The sequence below is a fragment of the Drosophila busckii genome, chromosome 3L (genome assembly GCF_011750605.1).
Source record: "Drosophila busckii strain San Diego stock center, stock number 13000-0081.31 chromosome 3L, ASM1175060v1, whole genome shotgun sequence".
NCBI lineage: Eukaryota > Metazoa > Arthropoda > Insecta > Diptera > Drosophilidae > Drosophila > Drosophila busckii.
The window spans coordinates 8,124,548-8,148,204 of NC_046606.1; the positions used below are offsets into that span (position 1 = coordinate 8,124,548).

Here is a 23,657-nt window from a genome sequence, read left to right on the forward strand (position 1 = left end):
AAAAAAAAGCGAGCAGAGAGCAGCTAAAATGGCAAAAGTAAATGCCAAATGCTTGCGTAACGCAAAAATATGCAGATACGCTTTGTCACGCACACACAGACACAAGCACAGACTGTGTGTGTGTGTGTGTGTGTGAGTTTGTTTTCATGCTTCGCCTGACGAAATGCCATTTTACATTTTACGTACCCTCAGAGCCAACGACGACGACAACAATTCGCATTCAAAATGACGACGCAACAACAACAAACAAACAAACAAACAACACACAGCATACACAAAAATAAACGCTAAGGGGTAGGAGTTTGTAGTATTGAAGATAAGCTGCTTATCAGCAACATTGGCTGCTGCTGTCTGTGCCCGCTTTTGTTGCTCCAGTTGCTGCTGCTGCTGCCTGCCTGCGCTTTTAATGGCCGCCAACTGTCGCAGTGGCGGCGACCACTGCAGCGACTCGTCGCTCTATTGAGCGAGTTTTTCTATTGTCATTGCCTCGCTAAGCTCTTGACTTGGCCGCCCCTGAGGCGTCCACACTGAGGCTGCAATTGACATTGTTGCCGCTGCGTTGTTTAATATTAAACTAATGAGCATATTGCAGCCACAAGCTGCACGCTCCAAGCTACAGCTACAGCCTCAACTCGTTTGTGTATTTAATTTATGTTAACGTTTGTCTATGCAAATGCTGCCAGCCAAGCCAAATTGAAGGTGTTGCAGCTAAACAAAAATACAAATTAGCAATTTAAATGCCCAAGTGTTGCCAAAAGTTGCAAGCTAAAGGCAAAGAAAAAAAGCTAAATCAAGTTGCTGGTATTTTTCTTTTCTATTATTACAACAAATATATATCCTCATAGTCGATTAAGAATTAATAGAATTATTAAAGTTTCGTATGCTGCACACATCTGAATATTTTTAATATTTTTAATAATTTTCCCCATTGAATTCTTAAGCCAAAAGTGCGCTCACTTTAATTAGCATTTGTTTCTAGCTATAAAATAGCTAAGCCAACAACACTGCAGCGCTTAAGGCTTGCTGCTCACATTACTCATACGCACTGTGGTCAGCAATTTGGCATTGCTAAGCGCCTTAAAACTCAAATCTAATTACGAACAAAATCACCACAAATATTTTACGTCAGTTTTTAAGCACAGCTGATGTGACAGCTCAAATTGAATTGAACCTACAGAATGAAAAAAAAAAACATTAAAATACAAACGAATTGCTGCTCAAACTTTTGCTGCTGCTGTGCTTAACCGCGTGAAATAATCTTTGCTGGCAGCAGTGCTTGTTTTTTTTTGGGTGGCATGAGCTGCTGCGCGCTCTTTCATTATGACGATAATGCGCAGGACCTGCGGCCATTCTCAGCAACACAGACGAGAGCAGCGCAGTCCGAGCTGTTGTCGCATTTTCCGCAGCTTAAATTCAGCGCTGGCCACTTGCATGGCCCCCAAAAATTGGACTGCGCCTAACGCACACACACACATACACACAGGATATAATTTTCGCGCCAAGCAAATCTCAACAATTTCAAAATTTTATGTGCTGCCCGTTGGCGCTTCCGTTCGTTCGACGTGTTTTGTTTTTTTTTTTATGTGTTTTTGTTGCTTTTGGCGCTTGAATTTGTCGAGCATCCTGTTTGTCTCTACACCCAAGCGAGGACGAATTCTACTAAGCCTATAAATGAGCTTAAAATTTTCTATGCGAATGAATGTGAATGGTCTCGAAATTTATTACAGTCAGCATTGAGGGCTCAGCCGGCAGCTGCCTCAGTGAGTGTTGGAATTGTTAACAGACACACACACACACATACACATACAGTATGCTTGTGTGTGTGTGTGTATATCAAAGGCATTTTAGCTGCTGCCTTCACAAATTGAATTTCATTTCGATTGCTTGTGCCTGAGCTGCTCTCGCTTTTGCGTCTTTGCGCTTTTTGGAAATTGCCTTTCGCCTTGGTAATTTTGTCGAGACACAATTTGTTATTTATACATGTAGACTGTACAGTATGAATTCGCTAAAAGCAGCAACTACTTGTTTTTATTTACATTTTTCCTTGTCTGCTGCAATTAGTTGCTCATATAGTTTGTTCACTGTACTGTACTGCGAATTGAAAATTTCCAATGCTGCTAAATAATGCGATATTTTTTATTTTGTCGCTTGATTTTTATATTTATTCAAGCGCAAGCTTACAATGCGCCACTGATTGCACAGAATGGGCGAGAGTTCCACTTATAGTTGTTGAAAAATTCACAGCGTACTCTTAGTGTCAAATGTGCAATAAACAACTTGCCAAAATTGCTGCAAAATATTTCGTATATTTATATTTATATTGCCATCAATATTTGATGCAGCGAAATCAAAACGATTAACAAACTAAAGTGATTTATACTAATTTTTTGCAAACTACTATATCATTTATTTACTATTTTTTGCATTTGCGTGCGTGTTTTTTTTTGTTTTTTTGCAGGCTTTCTGCTGGAGGGAGTTACGCAACCGGCACCACCGGATGTACCGCCACGCAATCCGACAATGAGTCGCATGAATAATGCCCGTTTAATTGGCGGCGCTGTTGCTAACAATTCAAATGATCTGGGCGTTGACTTTGAGCCGTCGTGCTTGGTGCGAACGCCATCGGGCAACGTGTACATTCCTAGTGGAAATCTAAGTGAGTACATTGATAACTAGCAACAACTAGAAAACCACAGCGCTGAACTCACTTGACTCATTTAAAAGCCAAACAGATGCCATAAAAATGGAGAAAAAAATGTAAACTAGGCGCAAAGTGGGCAGTCAACGTTTTGCAAATTTGCCAAAGCTTTTGTTTGTGTGCTGAGCGCCTAAAATGCCGCCGCAGCAACGTGCAACAAGCCTTTTATTTTTTTTTTTGTATCAATGTGTGTGTATGCAGGCTTTAGGGATAAACAACATGCAAAACTGAAGTGAAAATAGATGCCAACAATAGCGGCGCACAAAAAAAAAATAAACAAGTTGCCAACTTTCTGCCGCAAGCGTCTCGCTATGTAAAAATAATATTAAACTAAAAACTAAAATGCTGCTGCATAGTTTAGTGTGTGTGTGTGCTAACTACGCTGCATTTAACTGTTATGCCTTATAGCGTTGACTGAAAGTTAAAGCAACGCGCTTTAAGCTGCAACAAAGTGTTGCAACTGCAATTTGCTGCATGCCAAAGCAAATAGTCGGCACTCTCACTCTAGCTTGCATTTAAATGTGTTACACATGCATTTGGGCTGCTCTAGTTGTTGTTGTTTTATTTGTTTTATGCTGTGCGTCTATTGTTTAGTTGTTTTTTTTTCTCTTTTTTATGTTTATGCTGCTGCTGTTGCATGTGTGCCAACAGCTTTGTCTTTGTTACATTTCAGTCTCAGCTGCAGCTGCAGCACAATTTCTATTGCATACTTTGCAGCCGTCTGGCAACTAATTGCACTCTGCCTAGCCCTTTGCCTTGGATTAACTTTGAGGCAGCCAAGTTAAAGCTTTAAGCGCCAGCCATTTAAAATATGCATATGTAGCAATATATATATATATATATATATATATGTGTGTGTGTGTTGGGCAATTGTGCATGGCATGTATTTTGCATGCATTTGCCAGCAACTAAAGCTGACATAGAGCGTTAGCTGGCTGACTGGCTGGTTGGGCTTAAGGCGAATGCTGCTCACATGCATTGCATTAATATTGAACGCCCCATTTGCATTTTGCATCTCATTTTTGGTTTGTTTCGGCTGTCCAAACTGCAATTAAATGACAATTTATGAAATTCTATTTGCATTTATGCATAAATTGATAAGCGTCGCCCCCCCACTCGCCTCTCTTAGCTTATTTTGATCAACTGCCGCTGCAAAGTATGCAACCAAAATGGTGCCATTTGCGTAAAGTACACTACATATTGATTAAATTCACTGCAAATTGAGATTTCACACACGCACACATACATACGCAACTGCAGGCTTGGCTTGCCTGTTTGCTTGGCTGCACTTTTAAGCCTACGCCGCTGCGTTAGTGCAGAGCGTGCACTCAGGCTTGGGATATTTTCATTTCATTTTTACAGCGGCGATTTTTATGCAAAAATATTATTTGTTGACTTTTGGCACCCACTCGAGCGACAGCAGCAGCCCGCACCCCACAAAAGTTGAAAAACTTCACATTCGAAATAAACGCGCCTACAATATTTTTGCTTTACTATATGTAATCAAAAATAAAAGCAAAGTCGGTCAAAGCCGACGACTGCATACGCTGCTCTGAAGTATTTTTGTCGCAGCTCAATTTTAATTTAAATTTTGCATTCAAGCTTGCCAATTAAAGTAAACATAAATTGCTGCTATAAATTTACTATATATATATCTCTTTTAGTTAGAGCTGAACGTACGTAGAGTGCATAAAAAGTTTGCTTATAGTTTTCAAAAAAAAATGAATGTTGCTGTGCTTTCAGGCTCTGGTAAAAAATGCTTATGCGCCATATGCAAATGCAAATAAAAATGGGCATTCTGCACGATTGGATGCCACACACACACACACACACACATGCACACAAAGCTCGCCCACATGTTATCATAAAGCGAAACAAAAGTTTGGCCAAGAGTTAAAATATATATATGTATATATATATATATGTTTGTAGTAAAATTGCATAAATTGCCGCAGAGCGAGTGAGCGCTGGCGAGTTTTTTATACATTTTTGGCAACAGGCAGCAAAATAAATAAAAAGCAGCAGCGTTGGCAAAAATTAAACAAAAGTCGACATATTGATGGCGGCGCTGCTCGCTGTGATTTCCATTTGCGGCTTTAAATCTTTAAGCTATAGCGAGCGAGATTGCTCAAGCTCTAATCATTTCATGCAATTCGCCTTTGGCTGCACTTGAAATGAAATGCGACTATGCAAATGTCTGTAGTTCGTTGTTTAATTTTTTTACTGCGCCAAGTTGTATGCTACGCTTTCATTATAATAACAGCCTGCTGCGGTATTTCGATGCGCCACACCGGACGACGACGGCGGCCCTCAAATGTCTGTCAGCTGTCTCGCTCGCTCATTTGCTCAACTTGCTGCTGTTTGTTTTTTTTTTTTTATTTTATCGCTTCGTTTCGAGGTTAGTTTGCGAAAACTTTAGCTGTCATTGACCGCCGCCTGTGCAGGGCCTGTCCAGACAAGCGTCCGGCTACTGTCACGCCTTCCAGCTCGACCCCACTGCATGTCCTTTAACTAACTTTGAGTCCAGTCTCTCTGGCCCTGGCTTGCAGTCTAGTCAAGTTTTAGCTGCGGTTCGCTTCTCTCTATTGGCATTGGCTCGTTCGTTATTGCTTTCGACTGGTTTGGTTTGGCTTGGTTTATCGTCGCTGGCAGGCCAACGAAATACTCGTAAATTTTGAGGCACTCACTACAGCAGTCAGTAGTCAGTAGTGGGTGGGGGTCAGAGGTCAGCTCGTTGGGCGCTTTTAAATTTGTATAAATACGACAAGTAGTGCCGAGCACGTTTTTCGGGGCTGCTCTTTGCTGTTGCTGCTGCTGTTGCTGTTGCTCTTGTTGCTCCACTGGCTACTAAATTCATTCATAATGGCTTTTTGCACTGCACTGCACTTCACTGTACAGTAGTCACTCCTGCTGCTTGGCCATTGTGTATATAAATTTTGCGTTTTTACGCAAACTGAAATTTATTATGGCGCAGCGTAGTAATTTATAAATTTTATGCCTGCTAAGTACTGCTCTCAGACTTGTAGCGCCCACACTGCGTATACATTATTATCAGACTACTATGAATAACTGAACGTTTCGGGTTTTTGCTGCTGCTGCTGCTGCTGCTGCTCTCTATATATGCAAACGCACAACGTTTGTGTTTGTATTATGTTTTTTTTTCACAATTTTTATTGCAATTTCATTTTAAGTTTTACTTTGTGTGTGTGCGGAATCTTGCCCAATATCAATTCAATGGCTACAAGCTGTAAACGTTATTTTAGCCAATGTTTGTCTGTGTGTGTGTGTGTGTGAGTTTTTATTGTAGCCCTGGCGCAACAAATTGCCTGCTGGTTAGTTTTGTGTTGCTGCCTGCACTTAACTTTATCCACGGCTCTATGTCTGCGGCTATAAACCCACTATATGCAATATGTTTGTGTGTGTGTGCATGTCTGTGTGTGTGTTGGCCATTTTATGCATGTGTGGAAAATTTGTGAATGTTGCTATTGCTGTTACTTGGGCAATAACCATTTGGCAACTAGAAATTGGCATTTTACGTACGTCTGTCTACCCAACATAGAGCGTTGTGTATCTTTTGATTTTTGAGTGCAGATTGCACTGAGAATTTATTGATATTAAGTGCGGTTGCAGTTAGTTAAGCACATGCTGCTGCTGTTAACTGCTTTATAAGCAAATAAGTCAGGCTAAGGACAACAACATAAGTGCTTAAAATTGAAATACTTAAATAAATATATCAACTATTTGATAGTTGTGCAGGCTTAAAAGCTGAAGTTGCATTTAAGCCACTTTAAGTTCAAGTCTTAGCTGCTTGGCCTTGTCCACTTAGCTGCACTAAGGCTTAAAGTATAACTGTAAAAATGTTTAGAAATTAAATTCAAAATTTAATAGAGTTCTTTTTAGTTTTTCAATAATTCAAAATAATTTAAATAACATTATTTTAATGAAAATAGTCTCTATAATTTTTTGCAATTAAATTTTATTAATTTGTAATACAAATAAAATTGCTCTAATGAAATTACATTAATAGAAAATAGTTTAAAATATAAAATTTATAATATTTTCAATTCAAATGTTAATTCAGCATTATTTTAATGAATTGTAATCATTACGCTTTAAAATTTAACATAAACATCGATGTTAATTTTGGTTTACAGCAGTTTGGCAACAACTTTGAGTCTTGCACATTCTTTGGCAATATTTAGGCTCGAGCTAAATCAACTAACTGAAGCGGCGGAGTCTGCATTAAGTTTTTGGCACAAACAGTTTGAAATTTCTTAAGGTGGCGCATATGAAATAACTTGAGCAAAGTCTGCTCAACCCTTACGCGTGTGCTTGGCTGTGTGTGGCATGCAACATTGGCATGCAAAGCATTTTTATTTTCACAAACGCTGGCATTTCTTTAGCTTTTCTATTTAGACTTGCAAGCTACGATAATTATGCGTGCTGTGGTGGGCAGTGGGCGTGGCTTGTTGTCTGTTTTATGCATAATTTATATGCTTTTAATGATTTTTTCGCCTTTTGTTGAGAGAGGCGGCGGTCGGGTCGGGGGCGTGCCATTGGCAGCAAACAGCAATTTTTAATGATTTCATATGACATAATGCATTCTATGCCTGCCAGCCCGCCCCACTATATAATTAAAATTGCAATGCACACACACACACATACACATGTGACTGGTTTTGCTTTTGTTGTGCATACCTGCATATGTCTGTGTGCATAAATATGTTAATTAAAATAATGTTACCCCAGCGTTGGCGACAAAAGCAGCAAAAGCAGCAGCAGCAAAAAAATGCCAAGCAAATGCCTTAGAATAGCTTTACTTATACAGAGGGAGCTCCCTGCAGGCGAGCTTTGTCGCCATTTTGCATTTACACGCCACGCTCAACGCCTTTTAAAAGGCAACACAATCCCAGGCCAGCCTCATTACACGTTACGTATACGCAACGTTGCTGCTGCTGCTGCTGCTGCTGCCAAGCAGAAAGTAAACAAGCGCAAGTATGATGACTTCCGTTGTGGGAAATGCCGACAGGCAGTCTACACTCTGCACTGCACCCCCTCCACCCCCTCATCCTGCCCCCTCGTGGCATCTTTTGTGCTTTTGCTTGAGCGCATTTCACATTGAGACTAAATGAAAAATGAAAACTGAAGATGTGAAAAATGCATTTGGCCTGGGCCCATGGAGTCTAGCGCGACACCCAAGCAACATAATTATGAACTTGAAAATTTGCTTAGCGTCGTCGCCAGAGCCGGGGGAAGCGACCACTTGGGCACTAAACTGCGGTAGTCGCTACCCAAGCAGATTACATAATTATTTAAATAAAACGATGCCAGCGCATCTTGAGACATGTCGAGTGCGCATTGTAGTTGCCTGCTGCCTGCTGCTGTTGCCTGCTGTGGACAGCAGCATTTTAATTAAAATATATTTCAGCACAGGTTCGAATTAGTTGATCGCTTTAAGTTGCTTTAGCTTTTAAAGTTTAGTGTGCGACATAAAGTCAGTCAACTGTGGCTTAAACAGTTTTCTTGTTGCCCGAGGTCAATGCAACACGCAAGTGTCTGCCACACACACACACATATATAGAGAGATATACAACGTTGCACATCAAGTTTGCAGCTCGGCGTGTCGTCGTCGTCGTCGTCGTTGAAGTTGACGTTGCGCCATATGAAAATTCATTTCAATTAGTGAAATGGTTTTGGGATTTGTAAGGCAAGAAGCGCGGGGCTTGTCTTGCTTGCAACTTCGTGTGGCAGCTTTATTTACCTATCACGTGACGCATAAATAAAGATATAAATGTGTGCGCTGCATGCCGCAAGTTCATTGAACTACTCCATAGCTGCTGCTTATCAACACGCAGTGAGCTGCGCTTGAGCCTGAGCCTGAGCTGCGCTTTAGACAAATGTGTATTTAAAACTTTCGCACTGTTGCTGCGACATTTCGCTCAAGTTGCTCCCTTGTCGCTTCTTTTTTTTTGTCAGCAAAACAATGAAACACAAGCGGGGCCACCACAACAGCAACCAAATTTATGCAACTAACAAAATGTTTACTCTTTGCTGCTTTTTTTTATTCTGCTGGCGTTTTTATCGCTCTAAACGTTTGCTAAAGCAGCTAACAGGCAGCCTCAGCTGCTGGCAGTCGAAAAAAAAATATAAAGCAGGCCACACTCATACTCATGCCCTTTTTTTTTAGCTCTTGTTTGTTGCCTTTATTGTGGCAAAGTAAATGTATGTGCAGCCTAAGGGAAAGTTTTTTTACAAGCTGTGGGCCAAGCCAGCAACAAAAAGAACTTTGTGTTGCAAATTCTTTTCGATAAGCGTAGCAACTTGCCTTGCTATGTGTGTGTGTGTGGGCAACACACATGGCTCAATTTGCATGTGAGAGTGCTACTCATTAACATGTGACAGTTTTCATGGCTCTGGCTTTTTTATAGTGCGCCCCTTTTTTTTAGCGTTTAAAGCTGAGCTAAGCTATTCCCAATTGGGTGCTACTTAAATTACGAGGAGCATTTAGACGCTTCTTTTAACAAATTGTCTTTGCTTTAAATTAGTCATTAAAAAATGTATGCAATTAATTTGTATCTAACTAACATTATTTCTATTCAAGTGTAGCTAAAACAGATTTATACTAAGCTCAGTTATCGACAGTATCTCTCAATTGTTTAAAATGTCGATACTATCGATTACTCCTCATTGTTTTCTATTTATAAACCCATTACCAATAGTTCAGTTGTGTAAAATATTGATAATATTAATATTTTCTTCATTTCATCCTTTTCCAAACACACCTATCGCCAGTAAATTAACCTTGCATGCTACCGATACTATCGATATTTACTGCTTATCATCATTATTATCGCTTATTATCTTGTATCAGCTTTGCTAACTTTCTTACCTCACTCATTTGCACTGCGACAGAATTGCAGACGTGCTTGGCAAGTTTTGTCTGACAAGTGTGACAAGTTTTAAAGCCCATAACTAACAAACAAAGCAGACGATACGCTCACTAACACACACACGCACACGTATATATATATATATATATATACAGATAGCCCCACTTCAGTGGCTTTGAGTTTAGTTCCCCAGGGCTTTGGTTCGTTGTCTTAAAGTGCAAAATTTTGCTTAACAAATGCCTAGGCACATTACACATGTAGCCTCGACCACACACACACACACACACAGACACAATAATAGTAAAATGCTGCTGCACCCTCAGCTGCTTCCATTCACAGATTTTTAACGCTCTGCCCGCTCCACTTGCCGCTTTGCTGTCTATGCAGACTTCACATGACTCGTTAAACTTTTTGCCATTGTAATAGTTCTGCTTGGTTGGTTTCTCTTTCTTTGCCACAACCCCAAAAACCTCACACACAGACACACACACACATACACATACGTGTGTGTATATAATAATGTGTGTGTGTGTGTGTGTTTTACATGATGCTCAGTGCTGTTAGCTCTTGCTGCTTTGCTTCTCTGTTATGCGCATAATTTATAGAGTGCGACAATATGTTGCCGTCTGCTTGGCTGGACAAAACTTTTGCACTCTCGTTGAAGAAAGTAAGATTTTCTTCATAGCAGAGTGTGAATGTGTGCGTGTGTGTGTGTGTGGTCCAGTTTTTAGGGGGTCAGCGAGCAGTCGAAAGTCAAGGCTATTAACATGCAATGTCTCGCTTCAGCAACGACATGAATTGAGGCATCATTATCAATGCTGCTTTAGCTTATTAACTAATATACTAGCAGTCAGTCATGCACACGAACAGGAAGAGACAGAGAGAGAGCGCACACGTGATTGATAAATGAGATTTAGCTTGCAGTGCCCCTAATTGTATGCAACGCTAAAGCAGTCGAGCATGCAGTCTTCACTTTGATAATCAAAACCACATAATGACTGCAATTACCAGCATTAGTTTAAAGCCACACACACACACACACACACATAGACATGCAGAATTAGTAGTCGACTGCAATCAGTTCATCAAATTACGCAATTTTGTAAGCCACGTTTAGGCGGGCGGCTTAGGTTGCTACTAGCGACAGCCCCAACTGACATTTGATAGGCATAAAGACTTGAGCTTAAGTCAAGCTCGTCGCAGCACAAGGCTTATAATTTATTTTTCCCAAAGTCTTGACATTCATTATTCACACAAATCCCAATCATCGCCAACTGATTAGGCCAACGGACAAAGCAAATAAATGTCGCTTAATTAAAAATAATAAAAAAAAGACAAACCTTTCATAACGCTCAGCGAGAGCGCCTAGCATAATCTGCTACAAGGGTTCGCCGCTGTTGTCCTTTGTGCCTGTCAGCCCAGACTTAGCAGCAGCAGCACAAAGAAGAAACCCTCATTAAACTTTACTCGTAAATCAATGTAAGAGCAGCAAGAGCGGCGTGGGCAGCGAGCATAAGACAAGCGCTCAGCATAATTGTTGCCAATTATAAGCCAATGGCCACTAGCTTAGAGCCATAATTAAAACTGGGAATTCATTATAATCCAACTATTTTTAGCTGCACTTGTGGGAACGCCTAACACTCACTCACTGTGCTGCTTATTATATTATGTCATTTATTAGCTGCAATTTAAATAGTTATTGCCATCTCTTTTTGTATTGTGTGTCACGCATTGACAGTTGGCTGAGCTGCAATTATCAAATTTTTCATAATTAATGTGAAATTTATTTGCCGCCAGCTTTGTAATTAGCACAACAAGCAAACATTTTATAATTTTCCAGGGAATTAACACGCAAGTTTATAAATTTTATAATTTTGCATTAGTTTTGTGTATGTAAAATGCAACTAAATCCGTTTCTATATTCATTATTACTAATCGCTGCATTTAAAGCATTTAAAACTTTTGCATTTTTGGTTTTGACAGCCAAACACACACACACAACAAGCACAAACAAGTTGCCTGCCAATAAACTTTTGACCTCATTTTGTACACAAAAAAAAACAAACTCACAAAATAATAATAAATAAAATGCAAGCCAGACTACAAGCCAACCAAATATTTGTGAAAACTACACCTGGCTGCAAGCAAAAATATTTGCTCGCAGCGAGTGTTTTTGCTGCCAAGGATTATAAATTATAACAGGCTCACACGGTTATTTATGTTGTGTCAATGGCGAGCAGCACTCTGCATGCCCAGCATAGCATTCAAGCATACAGTAGTGGCCAAGAAAGTGAGCACAGTAATGAAAATAAAACAATGATTAGCCTTACAATAATTTTAAATCATAAATTGGCTAGTTTGCCTTAAATTATCAAGTCCTTACCTTTATTAAAGCTACAGCCTGCTTACAAAAATTTAAAAAAAATTAAATTTACTTTAGAACTTGCTTAAACTACTTTAGGAAAATATTATTTGTGCTACAGGAACTTATCTTAAGTTATCTTTCTTTAGTGTGCACTTTTTGCTGGCCACCACTGTATTTATGTTATATAGTGTGGCATGTATATATCGGCAAATGATGGCGCGCTTAGTTGAGTGGAAAAAAGGCGTGGGCGGGGGGCGGAAGCAGCTAGACATGAAATGAAAAAAAGTGTAGCCTACAAACTAGGCGCGCAGTCTAAAGCTACAGACTCAGTAGAAGAAACTGATTTATGCGCTCGACGGCAAATCATTAATTTGCTTGAGAGAGCGAGCGACACAGTCAGCTTAGCTGCTGTCAGCTTTTTGTTGGCGACACACACACACCACCAGCCATGAGAACTAGCACCACCGAAAAAGTGGCAAAAGATGCGCCCCAAGCGCAATTTAAATAAAACCAAGCGAAAGCAAAAATAATCCGACACATGCGCTGCCAAAATGATTGCTTTAATGCTATTTACCACCCACACACACACACAGAGACAGACACACAGTCAGTCTAATCCTGTGCATAAAAGCAAACCCAACTTGAATTCACATCAGCAGATTAATTTAACAACAAAATATAAGCAAAGCATGCCCAAGATATAAAACACAAACTAAAATCTTTATTTAAATCGTATTAAGTCAGGCGTTTGTGTAAAATGCGCTTTGATTACTTAAGACTGCGTTCGGCTTTGAAATTTGGAAATTTTCTGACCTGGCACTGCATAGTTCAGTTATATATTGTGCAGTGTGTTGTGTTTTGCTCGAGTTCGATTGCTAAGCGAGCGATAAATCATCGCCTGCTTGAAGACGTCACTAGCACAGAGAGCGAGCGAGCGAGATACAGACCATTGATTTATTGGTGGCTGTGGCAAGTGTTTCAAAGCGCAAACCGCAAGCAAACCATCATCAGTCAGCAGCCAAACAAACATGGCGTAATATTGCGCGGCTACAAGCAAGCAAAAAAATCGTGCATACATTAGAGCAGCAGCAGCAGCAGCAGCTCTCAGTTCAGCTGCCAACTAACTTGGCCAAAGCCAACGTGCTCGGCGTCAGCGCCACGTACAAGAAATCATGAAATGTTGCCGCCATCATACCGAAAATTGTAGCGTAACGTGCAAGCAATCAAAGTACACAGCCCACACCCCCCCTAGCACTTGCAACTTACATACAGTCATGACTGCTCTGGCACACGTCTGATTTTTACTACACACGTGTGTAATGTGACGTCAACAGCACCAACGTCTGTGGCTCGGCCTAGCCTAGGCTCTGGAATATATGGCATAGCTGACGGCTCAGACGTGCCGCGCTGCCTGCCTGTGCTTTTTGCTGTTTAAGTAAGCATGCAAATGTCACATGCAGTCGCTACGTGGCGCAGTCTCTTCAGTCTAGCCTGCCACAAATGATGAGGCTGAGACTGCGGCAGCGGCTCGAGCCTGAATTTAGTGATTTCCCCAAGCTTGTGGCATAGTTTGCGCTATTTTCTGTTATTTTCGTTGTAACTGTAAACATTTTGGTTTATGTTTATTGATTTTGAGCTCAAGAGTTATGAGCAAAAATTCTAATAAAATTTGTTGCCTACATTTGCGCGCGCCCCCAAGTGTCTGACCCACTGCTAAAGCAACTGCAATCAAAAATGCACAGCATATAGATTGTTTCTAAGTATGTGTGTGTGTGTGGTGCAATTACTGCACGCACTAACAATTTATTTTGCAACGCTAACAAATAAGCTAAACATTTTTGTGGCCAACACAGCCTCAAGTATCTCCCAGGTGTATTGCAAATCAAAAAAAAAAAGGAATCCAGTCAAGGCACACGCACGCCCAGGCAATCAGTTAAATGTTTGTTGAACTCGCCAAGCCGAGCACTTGAATCTCCAAGGAACACAAAGCGCGCGCGCTCTTTCGCTCGCTTTGTGTCTCGCTCTGACTGGCATTGAGTAGAAAGTAGAAAGCAAATGGAAGACGACGCCAACTCAAGAGCAACAAAATCGAATTGGTAGACGAGCAAACACGTTGCTGCTTTGGCACGTTGAAGCGCCAACTTGAAAAATCGTTTGTACCAATGTGAGAAATGGCAACGACCAAAGCCAACAGCTCTACCTAGCTAACATATATACTACTATATACTATATACGCTGCCTCACGCGCAGACGTACTGATTTGGCTTTAAAATACAACAACAAAGCAAAACAGTAGAAAAAAAAGCAGCGCCACGTAATGAAACTGACAATTTAACTCACAGTCAGCCAAGCAGTTTGTTTGTTGCGTGCTGAAAAATCATGTTATCGATTTAAAGTGCTTAAAAGTATACACACACACACGCATACACCCTTTAGTACTTTTTGAAAAGCAATTGCTGATTTTGTGGGCATAAGCCAAGCAGTAAATTTAGCTTAAGCATTGAATGCTAAATATTTCAATGCATGCTTTTGATTAAGCATAAAGCAGCAACGACTAGTTCTAATAATTAGACAAGCAGCTTATGTTGCTTGGACAGAAAGTTACTTTGAGTAGTTCTAAGAAAGAAATGAGCAGAGCTGCAGTTCGATTGCTTTCGTTGGAATTCATTAGTGCAGCATTAGTTTGCATACATCAGAAAGAGCAAACTACAATTGGAAAATAGTTCAATGTGTTGTTGTTGTTGAACATTTAAGCTCAGCAACTAGTCGACAGCTGTTGCACAGTAACTAGTGAAGTTCCTAGAACTAAACGTACTAAAGGGTCGACACACACATAAGACTTTGTGTTGCGCGCTATAGCCGCAAGCGTTATATGCTACGATTCTTCGATTTCGATTTCGGTTTGCTGCTGCTGTTGCCTTTTGCCTTTTTGTGCGTTTTTCTTCATTTCGTTGCCTTTGGCTTTATCGCTGACTTCTGTCTTGCTGACTGACATTTCCCTGTTGTTGTTGTTGTTGTTGTTGTTGCTGTTGCTTAGCGCTGCCTTTGCCTTTGCCTGTATGGGGTTTGTTTTTTTGGCTTGGGCAGCGACTTGGCACTGAAAGCATTTGATTAATTTGCAGCAGTTTTCAATTTGAAATTGCTTTAGTTTCCGGCGTGGCGCGCGCCTTTGTTGCATTTTGGCATTTTTTGTTTTAGCCATGGCAAACTTAGCTTGGCTGATTGTTTTGCAAACAAATTTCAACATAGCATAAACTAAACTAATTTCAAATATGTTTATTTTCTTTTTAGGTACGTATATGAAATATAATAAACTAGCGCAAACTGTATGTAAGTAAATATATAAGCAACTAATCAAATTTAACGCTTCATTCAAAAGCAAAACAATGGCAAATTGCTTTAATTAAATGCTAGACTCACACACACACATAGGAATGACAATTGTAAATTGTTAATGACGCACATAAATCTAAATATTGTCTGTGCGCCAAGGGGCGTATGCGTAATGCGAAGAAAGCTTAAAGCCTACACTTGGGTGCTGCGCATTTACAATTGTCACGATAAATACCAGACGCAGTGGCATGCAACAATTTTATGCGCTTATTATCATTACTGACAGTTGTCAGTTGTCGCTCGCTCGCTCTGCTGTTGTGCGCATTATTATTATGATTATTATGAAAATGCAAATGAGACAAAGTTGCCAGTTGCAAGCTCTGGCGCTGCAGCAGCAAGTTGCAGGCATTCATTATAACATATTAATATGCCAGAGTACGAAACTGAGCGGTTAAGCATGCAAAGTGCTTTAAGCGAATTGCAAGCAGCATGCCAAATGAATGACTGAATGAATGCTGTGCATGTGTGTATGTGTGTGTGTGTGTTTGTGTGTGTTGAATGGGCTGTAATTGGCGACTATAAGATGTGTGGGATGCTTTGCTTATTTGCAAAGCGAGCAGCGTCAACAATCGACATGGCACATTGTTTGTCACACACACACACACAGCTGCAAACTTGAGCTTGACTTTTTGTTGCATATTTGCAATTGTTGTTGCTGCTGTTGTTGTTGCGGCTGTGGCTGCCCATTAACATAATTTCAATTTGCATAAAATGGCGTTAAATATTACATTTTGTACAGCCAACAACAATGACAACTGTTTGACTGACAGTCGACCACGCCCCCCATCCACCCACACACACACACACACACACACTCAAGCGCCCAATGGACTGTATATTATTTCAGTCAGCTAATTGCAGGTGCGAATGTGTCGCTCTGCATGCTTCATTAGCTTCACACACACACACACGCACACGCACACAGTTGCAAGCATTATTCCCTATTGCATTGCGCTTAATATTTAATTTAGCTACGCATTTTTGCATAAATAATAATGCATTTCCCATTGTGTGACAGCTAAAAATTTATACAAATTATATGAAAATTATTTTGGTTATGTTTGCGGTCGGTTTGTGTGTTTACCAAAAATTTTCCATAATTTTCATTTATTGCTTTACACACACATGTGTATGTGTCTGTCTGTGTGTGTGGCATTAAAATTAATTGATTGAAGAGTTTACAAATATAATTGCATTGCTGTTGGCCAAGCCAATGGCCACATTGGCATTTGTTGTCTATTGGAAATTGCCGCTTTGCACTAATTGGAATTGTTATAAACATTTTGCCACTGCTGCTGCCAGCTATTAAAGTTGCCCCAAATATGACACACTGACACTAGTGCTCAATAATTTAAAGACTTGCTGCCACTTGCAACTGCCACTCAAAGCGCTCTCAGCTGCATGAGCAGCACACAAGCCAAGCGGCCATTAAATGTGCATTTGATTTTCACTTCTTTTTATTTTTGGTGCTGCATTTGGCTGCTGCTCTTAATATGCCAGCGATTTTGTGATTTGGCAGCTCGTTTGCCAAGACGCCAAGTGGCAAGTGGCAACAAAATCCGTTGCTGCGCCAGAGCAATTCGTTGAATATTTGATGGGCACAAGACTCGCAAATGTGGCGCCGCCATTTTGTAGTTAATTTAGGCCAGGCTGGCTAAAAGCCTTTAACGCAAACATAGCGTGGCCCACAAAAACGCAAAACGCAACTTTGAAGTATTTCCAACTCGATTATCATAACCCAACTAAGAATTATAATCAAATTTATCCATTTGACACTAAACTTTGAAACCAAATGAAGCCGCCGCCGCTCACAAACTTTCATCATAGTGGGGTGTGTGTGTGTGTGTGTGTGTGTGTGTCTATGGCCTAGACAAATTGAGTTAGTCAATTAGATATTTTGTGCTCAACATTCAATATGCCATTGAAATGTTGCGCCAGCGCCTCAAAGCAAATGCTGACACTGCTAGCTATACATACTTATATAACAGTAAGCACTCGCTAAAAGCAACTAAGCGAAATCTAAGACGCAAAGCTTAGAGTGACTAAGCCTAAGAGTTGCTAAATTTGTGTCTTTATGCGGAATCTTTATCTTTAACAGTCTATAAACTTTATAAGTTAAATTTTAGGCTTTTCTTTTTCTCACAATATTTAATTACTTGTACTTAATACGAGTTTGCTTTGGCCTAGTTAAGTTTTAAATGAAATTGATACTTTGCGTTTCTTTTGTAAATTTTTAGGGTTGCTTATACCCATAGAAAGTCTTTAATTAAAAGAGTTGCTCATATAGAGCTCTTAAGTATGGCTCACCCAGTAGCTCACTGTTTACCAATTAGCACCCATAGCTCATATTGTTGAAATTAAGTGACGTATCAAGTTCACCAACAACATTCACCAATATTTCTATGATTTGCAATTTTTATTTATTTTAATTGTAGCCTAGAATTAAATTCTATGGTACAATTGGTATAGGCAGAGCAACAAAGGCGTTTAATTTATATTTATATTTATATTTATATTTATATTTATATACTTAAACTATTATACACCAATACTAAGCGTTGTTGAATTCACTGCTTGCCTTTCAACAATAAAATCAACAATTAGCCACAAGCGCTACTTAAGTGACGCTTGTTATAATGAAAAAGTTGCTTTTGCTAGCGTTTTCTCATATTGGTTGCTTACTGTATATATATATTTAGTATATCAAACGCTTGTGTGTGTGTGCGTGTTGGCATAGAAAATGTTTTTAGCCACAAGCCGAAAATGTTTTGCCATGATACAGCACAAAATTGCGCACATTTAGCTTTTATGCAAGCTTAAGCAGCATCCTTTTTAGCCACTGTCTATGTATGTGTGCAATGCAATGTTTGCATGTGTCTGTGTGTGTGTGTGTTTGGGAAAGAGTATTGCGTAAGCTCATTAAGCCTGGCCAAGTTTTTAGCCTTAATTTGGCTTTGCATATGACTTAGCTGCTCTCTCGCTCTGTTGTTGCTTTTGTGTCTGCTCTGGACTGTGTGCTATGCAAAAAGCCAAGCAAATAGGCTATAAATTCATATTTTATTGCTCTGCATAAAGCCTCAACTGGCAATTGACCCCCACCCCCCACAACAGACAGAGCCGCACTCGTTGTCGCTCTCGCTCTTGTCTTTGCTTTAGAGCAATGCACAAACAATTATGTCAACTATAAACTGTTTGTCTGTGTGTGTGTATGTGTGTGTGTTGACAATAGACTTTTGGCATTAAATGCATTATGAGCTGGCATATTTGCAGGTGGCAGTGTTAGTGCCACACATGCCACATGCCACAGCAGCAGCAGCAGCTTGCTGCATACTTTGATTGCAATCGATAATCATCTAAATTAAGCATATAAAATTATAGTTAATTGCCAAAGTTAACATCAATTAAAGTCGCTTGCACATATTTTTCATTGTCGCGTCTCGTCGCGGCTCCCCAGGGCTGACTAAAACCTGTGCATTTGGCTAATTGCCAGCGCATAAATTAGCTGCTGTTTATCATAAAAATTATGCCAATTGCATATTTATTTAAACACAGTACAAACCAAAAGTATGCGCTTACAGCTTTAATCAAAATGCAGTTCACATAAGTATGCAATAAAAAATAAATTGCAGCATTTTAATGTTTATGTTAAAAAAAAACATGTACTCTGTTGCAATAACAAAACAATTTAAGCATTGAAATTGCAGCAGCAGCACCTAATGCAATTTGCATGCGCTCTCGCTCACTCACTCTCTTGTGCTCTCTCTCTCTTTCACTTTGACTGCTGCTTTATTGTATAAATTTCAATTTAGCTTGTGCACAGAGCAAAATTTGCATTTGCAGCTGTCAAGCAAATTATTGCAGTCAGCCTTAGCATTGGCCAGACCCAAAGCCAGCGCCAGAGTCAGAGAGACAACGTTGTTGTTGTTTTAATTAAAAAATATATTATTGCTGTTGGTGTTTGCATTGCCTTGTTTGTAGCTGTCTGTCCATTTGTCAATGTGTGCGTGTGTTCGTGTGTGTGTGCGTTTGCTTTGCCATTCAAGTGTTAATTTTATTGACATGTGACAGCTAGCAAACAGTTTTGCCTGCTGGCAAATATTTAAATGTGCAGGCAACACAACATGATTGTTATTTTTATTATTGCGCTGCGACCACAATGAATATTTTTAATGAATTTAATCAGCGCAGCAGCAACAAAACAAAAGCGCCAAAAAAAATGAAGCGGAAGGGCAAACAGCAAAGCGCTGGCTAAAGAAATGAAGCAACATTAATCAGCGTTAAAAGTCGCATTAGCAGTAAACAAAAATGGGCGCGCCCCCTTTTGGGGTTAAAAGCAGTTGGGTCAGCACGCAAGCAGCCCCCAAAAAAAATATAAAGCTGTCGAAACGCAAAGAAAATTGGAAAAATTCGAGCGCCCAAAGTGAAAGCAGAAGGCGTGCCAAACAGCAAACGTGGCGCACTGAGTGAAGCGAGTCAAAATCATTAAAAAGTCGTAAAAAAAAAAGGAAACCCAAGCTTGACTGAGGCTAAAATGAAAAAGTTAGGTAAAGGCTATTGCTGCAAATAGACGCAGGCTTTATAATTAGAATCTAATCAAGCGCAAATCGCGCTCAGTTTAATGGGCTGGCTAATGGGCGTGTGTGTGTGTGTAAATCAAGCGCCCTTTTGATATTAAATTTCCAACGACCTTGCGCGCAAATCAAATTTCGAGCTCATGCGTCAGCTAATGCGCTAAACTCTAAAAGTTGCAGCAATTTTGCATGCAATTGGCACATGCGAAGCCTAAAAATAGTTTGACATTCTAATTACAGTCTGCGGGGCATACACGTCACGTCACGTAACGTAAGCGCTAACGTAACGTAACGCACGCGCTGCTTGTCAAGCATAAACTTTTGCCATAAACAAAATTTTAATGGAGCAATTATAAGCGTCAAAAATAAAACGCAAAACGCGAAATAACAAAAGCGAAAAAACTATTTTTGCACTAGCGTGTTGAGCACACACACACACACACACACAACTGCACGCAGTTGATGACGCATGCAAGCTCGTCTACTTAAAATGCCGTTAAACGTTGGAGCGTGGGGGGCATGCAGCGGCATTTTGCCTAAGCCCCCAACGCTACAATTGAATTTACTTCATTGATATGCAAAGTTTACTTCATGCTTATCGTTTAAATCAGCAGCAGCAGCAGCAACTGAAAATATCTTTATAAACATCCCCTTTGCTTTTGCTTTGAGCTTGCAGCTTTTGTATTGGGGCAAGTCATTCAAACGCTGCTGACGCTGACTCACACAGTTAACCCCTTGTTGCCGTTATAAAACATGCACTCCCTATCCCACTCGTTTGCGCTCTCTTTCTAGGCTTTGTCTAGTTTGTTTTTTTGTTTACTTTTGCGTTTTTTTGTTTGTTTTGCTAGCCTATTTTCTATAGCCTCAGCCTCTGTCGCTGTCGCTGTCGCTGCCGCTGCCGCTGTCGCCCCGTCAGGCAATCTATTAAATGTTGTCGTTGCGTTTGCCAGACAATAAAACTGTTGAAGTGATTAAAAATAGTAGCGCATGCTCTCTCACCCACACATTCGCACTAAACAAACGAACTCGTGCGTTTTTTTATTTTTCGTTGCATACTTTTGTGCAGTTTGAAGTCTTTGGCGCGTTAATGGATTTGTAGGCTAGACAAAAGTTTATTGAACCGCAACAATGCTGGCATAGCCACATAGCTTTAGTCTAGTGTGATTAAATTTGTCCGCAGCGGTCATGTTGAGCAAAAAAAGAGCTCAGCTCGCTTGACTTGTGGCTTGAGCCCTGAAAATTTCTTCAACTAATCGTTTTTTGATTTCTTTGCGTAACCACAAAAGGTTGCTGCCTGCCTTTTGTGCTTAACTCAAAGCTGCCATCAAGATACGCACGCAATAAACGCCTAGGCACAAGACAGGACCCAAGCGAAAACCTTTTTTTTTCTTTATTTTTGGTTGCCTTTTGTCGCATTTGTAACTTTGAATAATGTCGTTTTAATTACCGCAACACTTTTGAAGGCCGCACAACGCGTTGCCAGGCAAAGCAATCACAATCAGCAAACCCCAAAATATAAAAAAGGTGCATAATTTTAATTAAACTTGAAAAAATGCCAGCAACTCTAATTACTTATGTGTGTGTGTGTGTAAGAAAACATTGAAGAGCGCTGAAGATTTATGAGCGCAATTTTTTTTAGTGCTGAGCTAATTCGTGCGCAACTTTGATTTGTTGTTGCCTTGACTGCGTTTAATTATAAACCACCCACCCACCACCCACTTATACACAATCCAATCAACTGGCAGCTTTACTTCAATTTCATTTCATTTTGCTTGTCGAGTAACATAAAATGCGTAACAGCTTAGCCAAGCCGCTAATTGATGAGGCTTGAGTGTCTGCAGCTTTTTTTTTGTAATTGAATTGATTTAGTTAGGTATTTTTTTTTATTGTGCGTGCAGGTGTGTTTGGCTCTAACGGTAATGAATTTCAGCTTGATGGCTTAAAAGCCTTAAACAGCTCAACAGCTTGACTGCGCCCCTGACAGCTGCTAAACGCATTTAATTAAACTGACAATCGGCAAAAAATACAGTTATTTACTCTAAATAATTAGCAAAGCCGCAAGACCGCCCGCACCCACCCCCCCATTGAGCTCAATTCGGTGGCTTTCGATGTTGCGCATAATTTTTATTGCATAAACGTAAACGAAAATTGTCAAAATTGTCAGTCGGGTAGGCTGGCGAACTGACATGCCCACCACTATACATAACTCATGCATTGAGCCGGAACCCAAATGCACGAGCAAAAATTTCATTTCCGCCCATAAAGCCTGAACAGGTAATGCGCCAGCCCAACCCCCAACCCAACCCCAGCGCAGCTTCAAATCAACTCTTTTGGCTGCTGTCGCTGTTTTTGACAATTTTCATGTTTCAATTTTTCATTATATGCAACAGCGAATCCTTTGTTGTTGCTATCGAAATTATTTATGCATAATGTTTGCGTGTGTGTGTGTGTGTGTGTGGGACAATTTAATGCGCTCATATCCGTCATGCTCAAAAACAGACTTGGGTTGATCGATTATGTGCGTTAGGCTCAAACTTTTTATATGCATTAGTTGCTATAGTTAATAATATAGCCAAGGCGTGTTTTAAAATCAAACTAAACCCAAACTCACATTGTCAAGGCAATTGATGAGGCGCGCTGGCTTGACCAACACTAAGCAACAAATTAAGGGTCGCGTAGACTTGGCAACATTGCGTTAATGATAGTATAAAACGAAATCCGCACATAAATTATGCGCTTATCAATTTCATTTATCTTGCGTTTCGTTTTCGTTACATTTTCGTTTTCGCATTTTCACAATTTTTCGTTTTTATTTTTTGTTGATGGCTACGTAATTGAGTAATAAACTTTGGCTATCGAGTTTCGATTTCTATTTTATTTGCGCCAAACATAAATTAGAAAGCAAAGATAAGCAGACCACGCCCACTTAACAGACGCCGCTTTAAGCTCAATCAAAGAGCTGTGGCTTAAGTCAAAGCTTAGCAATTTATTATCATTAAATTTAAAACAGTAAATATATCTTCAAAGCGACTTAAAGCTCATGTGAGCGCCCCCCTCCAAAAAGGAAATTGACGCCTATCAGTGTGCGTATCAAATTTGTCGGTCATGGCTGTCTGTCTGCCTCTGTGTCTGTGTGTGTGTGTGTGTAAAATGACACACAATAAATTTTTATTTGTCGTTTTATTAAATTTTATTTCCAGTCGAATAACGCTGGACGACTAACCAAGCAACTACATGGCTATGTAGTCTGCCTTTTGTCCAGACAGCAGCCTTCAAGCCGTGGCCATAACTCTCGCTCAGTCTCAGTCTCTTTCGCTGTATGTGTGTGTGTGTGTGTGTGTTGGCCTGAGGGCTGCCTGTCAGCTGTGTACAAGGGGCAGAAAAAAAAGCGCGCAAAAAGGCAAATTCATCAATTACTTAATATAATTACTTTTGGCTTTCGGATTATGCACACACACACACACACACACACACACACACAAAAAGCGAAAGAGCGCGCATAAGAGAAGGCATTGCACATAGCCAACATTAATACTTAATATAATAAATTGTTGCCAGTCGGCAATGGCATGCACAACAGCAACATGCAACAGCCCTTGTGGCCCACGCCCACCACCCACTTTATGCTTTGCGCATATTTTACGTACGAACACAAAAAATAAAAAGGGCGAACAGCAAAGCGAATTGTTGCTGCTTCTCGCTCTTGACCAGGCTGCAACTGCAATTACCAGTAGCTCTGA

General features: G+C 40.1%; 1 protein-coding gene across 2 annotated transcripts in view; it reads left to right on the forward strand.

Moving 5' to 3' along the window:
- LOC108599826 (teneurin-m) overlaps positions 1–23,657 on the forward strand; it is a 126,143-nt gene that overhangs the window by 78,904 nt on the left and 23,582 nt on the right. For both annotated transcript variants that reach the window (XM_017986930.2, XM_017986931.2), the window contains exon 2: positions 2,459–2,656. In XM_017986930.2, coding sequence (XP_017842419.1) covers positions 2,459–2,656 — 198 coding nt within the window. The remainder of the gene's footprint in view (positions 1–2,458; positions 2,657–23,657) is intronic.